The sequence below is a fragment of the Centroberyx gerrardi genome, chromosome 14 (genome assembly GCF_048128805.1).
Source record: "Centroberyx gerrardi isolate f3 chromosome 14, fCenGer3.hap1.cur.20231027, whole genome shotgun sequence".
Taxonomy (NCBI): Eukaryota; Metazoa; Chordata; class Actinopteri; order Beryciformes; family Berycidae; genus Centroberyx; species Centroberyx gerrardi.
This window is the reverse complement of record NC_136010.1, coordinates 13,111,480-13,121,109: the sequence shown is the minus strand read 5'-3', so window position 1 is coordinate 13,121,109 and position 9,630 is coordinate 13,111,480. Positions and strand designations below refer to the sequence as shown.

At 44.8% G+C, this 9,630-nt stretch overlaps 1 protein-coding gene across 1 annotated transcript in view; it reads right to left on the bottom strand.

Annotated features, from left to right (window-relative positions):
* Window positions 1-5,192: 5,192 nt before the first annotated feature.
* The window catches only part of LOC139911417 (extracellular matrix protein 2), a 12,369-nt gene continuing 7,931 nt past the window's right edge, over window positions 5,193-9,630 (bottom strand). The window contains exons 9-10 of the mRNA XM_071898944.2: window positions 6,542-6,868; window positions 5,193-5,636 (exon numbers count right to left, since the gene is read on the bottom strand). Coding sequence (XP_071755045.2) covers window positions 5,465-5,636; window positions 6,542-6,868 — 499 coding nt within the window. The 3' untranslated portion in view covers window positions 5,193-5,464. The remainder of the gene's footprint in view (window positions 5,637-6,541; window positions 6,869-9,630) is intronic.

The window sequence follows — 9,630 nt, the reverse complement described above, 5'->3', positions numbered from 1 at the left end:
GTGGACAGCACGTCAAAATACATTAGGTCATGAGAGAGAGAGAGAGAGAGAGAGAGAGAGAGAGAGAGAGAGAGAGAGAGAGACAGAGAGAGAGAGTAGTAGTAGTAGTAGTAGTAGTAGAAGAAGAAGAAGAAGAAGAAGAAGAAGAAGAAGAAGAAGAAGAAAGCTCACCTTATTTGAGCCTGAGCCTTGTGCCTAATGTCTGTAATTGTCATATGTTTAATTGCTATTGACAGCAACTGAGATAAAAGACATTGCTATTAAAAGACTAACAATTAAAAGACCATCTAAAACACACCATTGTCTCAAATGAACCACAGACTTCATCACTGGGACCCAAACCAAGCCCCAAATGTGGTTCATATTATGAAACTTTTGTGACCAATTTTTTATTGATTCATTCATACATGACTTTGGCTGCTATCGTTCCCCTTCCGTTTATTATGAAACTTTTCAGTAAAGAGCAACACAAAATATGCCTTCAAGGCAGCAATATTAAATCATGTTTCTTTTCAGGAACTTTTTCTCCCATCTGCTGCATTGGGCTGTGGAAGAACTTCTCAGTTAATAAAAAGCAGTTTACCCACCTTATTGCTGGTTGATTTTTACACACTTTTACGGCATTGTCATAAATTTAGTCATACATTTCAATGATGTAAATTTATTGTATACCTAATGATAATAATTAGTATCAAACTGTTGGAAGTTATATAAGGATAGGATCTTCACCAGTTAATGCCTGAAAGTATGACTGATTTTTGTTTATATTAAATATAAACAAAAATCAGTCATACTTTCAGTTTGCCTTATGATGTTTGCACAACTGGAAGTTATGGTTATCCCATCTTGTCCTTTACCATTGCATCACTGGATACCAGCCAACATCCAATTAAATGTGTTTCTCCTATACCGGGCTGTGTGATTAGTACTGGGAGAGAATATGGAGATGCCACAGAACTCCGCCGACATTATGCTTTAATTTTGGAGCACGGTGGCAAAACTTGCATCGCTGAGGCTGTGATTATAAAAACGTATGATTCCGTCTCCTCTCACGGTTTTGTATTAAAGCTTGTCTTTGGCAGGATGAAGTGTTCTTTTTCTCACTGGCTCTTCGATTTCCTCTCCGCAGTGCCAGCACCCAGAGCGGAGAGTGAGGTGGCGAGCTTGGCAAGCCACCATCTGGGAACTTTTTCGACCCGGTGCAAAGCTGGCCACACAGACGTTTGCAGTTATCCACGAGCTCTGCTGTCCCCGGGGGGCACTCTGAGGGTCAGATCTTAATCGTCATGATCATCTGTATCAATACAACCAGAGGCTCACTCTCCTGCCTGTTTCCCCCATTTTAGTTATAAAACTTTGTCTGTTTTCAAGAGTGCAGTTTTCTCAGCGGTGGCGGTGAAGGCATGCAGACCAGATCAATGCCCTGCAGGGGTGTTGGCAGGGGACAGAGTTTTGATAAAGGCCTTTGCAGATAACATTCCTCCTCTCTCTCCCTCCTCTCTGTTGTATATTCTTTCTCTCTCCCTCTCTCCCTCTCTCTGTCTTGCTCTTTCTTTCATCCTCTGTCTGTCTGTCTCTCTTTTTTCTCTCTGTCTCTCTCTTCTCTTTCTCTCTCTTTCTCTCTGTCTCTCTCGCTGTGGTTAAGTTGATTATGGTGTTGGTCTGTAGCTAGAGGGCTTGGCATCCAAATTAAACTCTTTTTGTCCTACGTGTGTTCACCCTAAAGTAAGTGTCTCCAGAGATTAGCGTATACCCACTCGTTAGTGCCTGCGTGGGTGCCGCTTAACTGTGTGTGTGCCTGTGTGAGCAGGAGAGAGATGAGAATAATTTCGTTTTGTTTTGGGGATTTTTTTTTTTTTTTTTTGTCGCGGAGCTTTGGAATTTAGTGTAAATTTGAAGTGGGTTTCAGCCCACTTAAAGTTTATTTCATGCTCGTTACTGTTGCTGGCTATCAAGGACGCAAGCAAGTCAAGGCTGATGGCCGAGGGGTTAGCTCATCCTGCCCAGATCTCCTACACACTGTAGTAAGCACATTCTTGTTGACCTCAAATAGTTGACCCTTACCACTGGAACCCAACCCCATGTTCTAGCAAAGGAACTGTCCTCAGTCTCTCACCCTATCTATCCATAGACATCCTGTTTCTCCCTCTCTTGCTCTCACAATTCTCTCTTTCTCTTTTGCCCATCTGAGCGAGGCACATGAATTCTTTGGCTGCCTCGCTCTGTGTGTGTGCTGCTGGTGCTTTTTTATTTTATCAGCCAGCGCTCCCCTCCCTCCTCCTCCAATAACAAACACAGGAAGCTGCTGTCGCCGGGTAGAACAGACGGAGCATGGGGGAAGAAAAGCATTACGCCTCTCTCTCAGGTCAGGCCTCTAACAAACGGGCTTTAGCCTGGCCTCTGCCGCTCGCTGGGATATGAAACATCTGTTGGGTGTGATGGGATGCCCGTTTAACAGTTTAGTCATGTCACACGTGGGATGATGGATAAAGCTGAAGTGGCAGGCCGATCAAATTTCAAAATACCCCTCGTGACAGATTGTAGAGGGGAAGGAGTAAGGATTTGAGTTCAAAGCCGGAGCATCCATCTGTGGGAAACGACAAAGACAAAGATGGGATTCTGCAAAGACAGAGGAGATGCAGTTTGAGCTTCAGGTTGTGCCTGTACGTGCCGGGCCAGGAGTGAAAATGTGGACGTGTGGTTTCTTAGACAGTAATGTGCTGTCTGCAAAATGACGGTACAATTATGGAGAATGGAGACTGTACCGCATGCACAAGACTGAGAGGAGAGGTCTAACATGTGATTACACGCCCAGGCGGAGAGAGTGAAAAGTAAATTGTGTGTGTTTCTGTTCATGCTACATACTCAGACCATACATGTACTTTGCTCTCCTAACCTTGTAAACCTTGTCATCCGCGTCACCCTCTCTCTCCCTCTTCATTCCCCAGCTACATTCTCTCTCTCTCTCTCTCTCTCTCTCTCTCTCTCTCTCTCTCTCTCTCTCTCTCTCTCTCTCTCTCCTTCTCTCTCCCTCCCTCTCTCTCTCTCTCTGAGTGTGTTTGTAACTCTAGCGTCTGTAGGGGACCTTCTGTTCTTCATTTAGCCCGTGAGCAACACTGCTCTCTGTTGAAACCCTATACCTGGAGCCAGCAAGCCAACACAGCAAGTGCACTGCCTGTAAATTATGACTTTACACTCTGAGTAGAATTCTACATTTTATAATTTTACTGATCCGTATTATTCTGAGTGCCGTACTGTGGGGGCGCGTTGTCTCTTTCTATGGGGTGGACTCACAAATTAGAGAGCCCACTCCAACACAAGCCACATTCAATCTGAATTGCTAACAGTTGCATCAGCTCCTGCACTCTCTTATAAAACATTTAGTGTAACAAAGTTTGTTGCTTTTTTAAAGTGAAACTGCTCATGCTGCCTCCCTATCTGTGTTGTATTGTACTTACACTGTTTTGGTTGCAGGAGGATTCAGTGCTGCTGCAGCTGTTAAAGATGCTAATTGTGAATCAAGGCTTCTTTCACAATGAGGTCCACCCCAAGTTCCCCAGCTGAATTATTCATAATAAATCAGGATGAGAGGAATAAAGGAATTGAGATTCTGATGGTTATTGATCGAGAAAAAAACAATAAAAGAGCACAAGAGGGTGTATCCTTTTCCCTCTGGTTCTTGTGTTCTCACCAAAAGGGAATTGGTCCCCACACACACACACACACACACACACAAACACATTCACGTCATAGGCAGGGCTCACACGAGCATCACACTCACATCACAGAGCTCAGAGATCCTCTGAAGGGGTACAGGCGAGGCAGAAGAATGGTGCATTGTTAGCTTTTTTTTCACTGAACTGTTGAGTAACAGAACAGCAAGAGGCAGAGAGAAAGAAAGGGAACGGGAGAGGGCGAAGCAGCAGGAGAGACTGACGGAGAGAGAGTCGGGGACGGATGCACAGAGAGACAAAGAGACAGAGAGAACATTGAGATCTGTTAAGTCACTTTGTCAATAAGGCTGGCAGGACACCAGAGCTCCTGTGGCTTCAGTTCCCAAATGGGAAAAGAGCTCTGAACACGCTCCAGCTCTCTGCTTTCCGCCCTCCTTCCTTTCCTTCAACTCCCAATCTCCCTCTCCTCTCCTCTCCTCTCCTCTCCTCCCCTTTCCTCTCCTCTCCTCTCCTCTCCTCTCTCTGGATTCAGTTGGATTCAGCTGGAAGTGAACCGTGTATATTCTCCTCTTTCATTTCTGGGCTTAGAGGCTTTCTAAGAACAATCATAGTATTCTCTAAAGTCAACTGTTTTTTCTTGCAATTTCCAGCTTGGTCTCTTTCCATCAGTCTGTGTCCCTCAGTTCCACCACCGCCTGTTCATTCTCTCTTCCCCACTATGTCCCTCACTCTTTTCCCATCCCCCCTGCTGCTAACCCAAATAATCACACTCACACCTTCCCACTGCTACCCCACTCCTCTGACACATATATGCATACATGCGCCCCACACACACACCTAATGCTACAGCGACTGACGTCACCTCCATGAGTGTGGAGGCCCAGACCGGGGCCCCCCTGACAGTCAGAGTGACCCTATGTGTTTTTGCTGAACGGCTGGCGGTGGATGTTTATGTTGGAGCTCATCTGGTGATAGGGAACCGGCGTGATGTTTATATTTTCTTTCCCAATGGCCCTTTTAGGTTCCCACTGTGTCGCCAGACATTTTCACTTTCTCTCTCTGTGGTTTCAGAAAGACCCCTCCGCTACGGCCCCAAGACTTGACTGTCTCATGACCCTCCATGACTTGACTGTCTCATGACCCCCGTCACATCCAAACAACCCCACTTTGTTTCCACTTACCCTGACCCAAGGTTCCCCTGATTTACTTACCTCAATCCTGCAATTATCCTAGAGTTAGATTATAAACCTGGGTTAATCCATTTAAGTCCACATATTCTCAAAATACCTCATACCTGAATGATGAGACAGTGTTTTGAGCAAATCAGGATTTCACTTCAGTTTATTATCCTTTTACAACCCCAAGAGCATTTTTATATCAAGATCACTTCCACTATTGTGTAAATTGCACATTTCTGTAATACATAAGTCATTATGTATCAGTCATTTTCATAATCAAAGGTATTACGTTTTTAATTAAAAAAATGTAAAAAAAAAAAAAACAGGAACTGTAACGGAATGTTAAAATGATGCTTTGATGGACTCTCTCAGACTGCATGATGAAGCGGTTTCCCTGCAAACCCTGCCTGGCCTTAGGATGGCGATAGGACACAAATGAGAGGAGAAGAGTAATATGATATTGAATGACGGAAACATATAGAATGAGAAAACAGAGAGATCCCTGATCGATTGTAAGGAGAAAGAATTGCACACGTGTGTAGTGTATATGATGATGCGTATGTGCATGCTGTGTGTGTGTATCTGTCTGTGTATCTCTGTCTATCTGTGGGTCTACTGGTCCTGCCCCTGCTGTGGCTGGAGGACCAGTCCCTGGGGGTCGGTGAGACAGGAGAAAGCCACTGGGGGAATCTTCTCCACCTTCAGCAGGTTGTTTTCCAAGTGAACTGAGGCCAGGCTGGAGCCAGCATTACGAGGGTGGCACACTCCCCACCGCCTCACCATCCTGCAACCACAACAAGCAAACACTGTAAGTTTGGACATAATAGTATCTGAATTCTACACCTTTCTAGCACAAGTGCTGTTTTGTTCATTCCCCAAATGCCGGAAAATATATTGGGCCGGTATCATACATACAAACACGGACTAGAGGAGTGCAACACCATGTTTCTTTGAAATTATATTCCCTATTTTTTATTCTTGTTGAATTTGGAAACAAGATGTATGAGCATTTCTGGGCACCCTGCCAATGCAAGCTCTGTGATTGGGTGATTAGAGTGAGATTACACTGGTGGAGCTCTAATTGGTCCCTCGTTTTCCGAGCAGGAAGGAGTTCTCTCATCCATACGGTGCGTTCTGATTGGTTCTTGCATCGCTTCAGAGAAAAACTGCCCCCAGTGAGCATTTCAGCCTGTTAACACTTCTCTACAGTGTACCGATTAAGTTTTGAAGAGTTTTATGGTTGAAGTGTGTGCATCAGTTTTGGTTGTTGACCATGACAACAAACATAAAGTAGACTGTGAGTGCCATAACTGTTGCTTTGGTCACTGGCTTTTTGTTGGATCAAAGGCATGAAGGTCAGACATAGTTTGTGATTGTTATTCTTGGTCTATACATTATAGTGGGGTGAAGGCAACATCATGTCCGCTATGGTTCATATAGACTCCCATGCTAAAGGACAAATTATTTTCTGAAAGTTTCTTAATATTCCAAAAAGCCTTATATGTTTCTCCTCTAAATGAAACAGAGCCTTCTAGTGTTAATACTGCTTGCACCAAATCCCTTAGTGTAATTTTTATGGCCAGCTGCGCAAGCATGGCCAATGGTGTTATGCCAGAAGAGGCAAACAAGCTAACATTCTGCTTTATCCCAGTATTATGCCAGTCACTTTTGCATATTTTGCAACTCTACCTGATCTGGTTGTTGTCCAGTCTCAGCACCTGCAGATTCTTAAACTGTCGAATGCAGCGAGGCACCTCCTCCAGATGGTTGTTGTCCAATAGGAGCTCAGCAAGTGTGCGGTACGTTCCAACGAAAGAAAGTCGCTCGAAACCCTCATCGCCCAGGGCATTGTGGGATAGACGGAGGGACTGCAGGCCGGGCCGCAGGTGACGGAAGGTGTTGGGGGGGATGTGACTGACGGTGTTGTGCTGTAGGGTCAGTTGACGGAGCGGGCGGGGCAGATGCATGGGGACAGAGCTCAGGCGGTTATAAGACAGATCCAAGGCTTCCAGGGAGCTGAGGAGAAGAAACACACAGAGACAATCATGAGTCCCAATGAGAAAGCAACAAAAAGGAAAAATCCACCCTGAGATGCTCTTAAACTGTCATCAATGTAATTTATTGTTTTGGTGTACCCATTTTCCCTCAACCTGCCTTGTCTACTTCTACTTCAGTTAGCAATTGCCTACATTTCCCAGAATGCCTTTTCAACAACCCCCAGAGAATGTGCCTGAACTTGGTGTATTCAGTATTTCTAAGTGGAGAGAGCAACAGTGATAACGATAGAATAATAAGAACAAGAGAGCAAGTTGTCGCACTCCCTACTCAAAACGCAGCATGTCTTGTGGCTGCATTGCGTTATGGTCGATTGAGGCTACTGTCGGTGGAGAAAATTGGTATCACTTCCTCTTCTACAATGGATTTTTCCCTGTACGTTGGTGCAAAATGGTGACTCTACAAAGAAGCCTTTGCTCTTTGATTCTGAGGGACTGACACCAAAATCTGACATTTATTGTTGATGTTTTAGATCATTATAAAGATCTTCTGCAATTAAACTCCGTTATAGCTGCGCTGCAAATATTTTAACATGACGTGAAGTTGTGCATGTTCAGCCAGAGAATAAGAAAAACAAAGTGGGCCCAGAAGTACCAATGGCTGTTTTTAATAGTGTTGCAGATTGCAGAAAGGTGGAGAAAGAGAGAGAGAGAAAAGGAGAGAGTATCACATTCAAACCCCAGAATCGCAGTAAGCTCAGCTGAGGCGGAGGGATGGAGCAGACCCAAGATCTGTCACCTTCCAGAAGTGTTTTACAATGCTCTAGGTTAGATATAATGATGACTGCCCACTTCCACTCTGACTGCAGGGCTTGTGAGTGCAGTGGGCCTCATGTTTTATAGTTACCCTCTGGACTCCTGCACGGCGCTGCTGGGCTCAGCTGGGGAGGCAGGGGACCAGGAGTGCAGAGTGGGAGGCTAGGCTGAGGGGAATCACATGTAGCAGCAGGGGAGAAAATAATGGGGTCTGGGGAGGTACGACGTAAGAGAGCATGGAGGTTTGAGGGGGAGTCCGGGGCTGATTTGGGGGGTAAGAAAATGTTTGGTTTTTGGAGTTCCAGAAAGGGGAGAAAGGGAATGAATTGCGGTAATCTGGGGGGATTGCCCTGGGGTTGGTGGAGGATTGCGGGGCTGAGGTGGAGGATAGGGGTTCCATGTTTTTTTTGGAGGGGGGTAAAAGATCCCAGACAGCTGTTGTGAGTTTACAGCTCACAGCAGGACAGAAAGCTCATTTCCTGTTCTACCATCATTCATAGTCCACGCAGCAACAGCCAATGAGCTGAGGACGCCATCAGGTGAGCTGCCAATGGCCACACAGCACAGTGAGATGGAGGACCAATGAGGAGAGTGAGATGAGGGGGACGTGGATGTGGCGGATGCTGTGATTGGCATCTGTTTGACTGATGTTCAACACCTCAGCCTCGTAAAAGTGACTTAATCCATCATTTATGGCCTCTTAAACACATAAGACATGAAGAACTTGCGTTAACTTTCCTCCCTAGTGCTTTGAAGCTCCCGGGTTATATTAGTCATTATTGTTTTTGTGGTTTTTATATAGCTATGAGGTAGATGATGAATTGAGAACAATGAAGAGCGGCTAGCATCCTTAACTCAATCAAAACCATTTTAATCTATGATATAGTGAATGATTTCTGATCATCTGTCAGCACGACAGTAAAGATCATGGTTAGCATTAGTCCTCTTCCTACATTTTGTCCATGAACAATCAATTTGGTGAAACAAGGTCCAGACTTAAGGAAACCTGAAGTAGGTTACATGCCTGTCTGCTTAACAGAGGTGTAATAAAACCTCACATTAATACAACCATAAACGGTTTTATTGAAAACAAAGTTGGGACACAGGGGAGCGAGCACAATGACAGATTTAACTCAAAACACACAATCATATGGGCCAGCCCAGCATGCACATAAAGCTGAAGGAACAAATACACACACACGCATGTGCATGCATAGTCGCATACACCCACAAAAACACATTTAACCGACACGTGTTGTGGTAGTTATGGATAGTTTTTAAAAGTTGCTTTCTGGTTAAAATCCAAACCCTCAAAAAATATTACTCTATCGTTTCCTCAGTACCAGTTCTGACCAGTTGTGTTGATTTGTATTCTGAATCCCTGCCAGGAAGTTCAGCGGCAATCCGCCACTGCGTAGAACTCCACATGGTATTAATGAACAGAGGGACACACAGTCCTCCTCTCCCAGACCTCCTCCCTGCACATTCCCACCCACTGGCACCTACACACACACACACACACACACACACACACAAACATGCACAAACGTGAAAACAAACACATACATACACACGAACAAAGACACACAGGGATACACACTCGAACAGATAGCCAGGAAGACATGCATACAAACACAAATTCAAAAACTTATACAAACAAATTGGCACACACACACACACACACACACACACACACTCTCCAAGATTCAATTATGATTTCCTTACTAAAAAATTTAAAGAGATGCACACAGCAATTACACAAAAGTAATGTAATTGGGATTGTATTCAAATAAATGTTCTCTCCGCAGGCTGCAGGCCAGGGATATATCTCCTGCTGTCAAGTGGACGTCATGCTGCAGTGGCTCTTTGTGTGTGTGTGTGTGTGTGTGTGTGTGTGTGTGTGTGTGTGTGTGTGCCTGTGTGTGTCTGTGTGTTTGTGTGACGGCATGGCCAAGAGTAATCATGGTC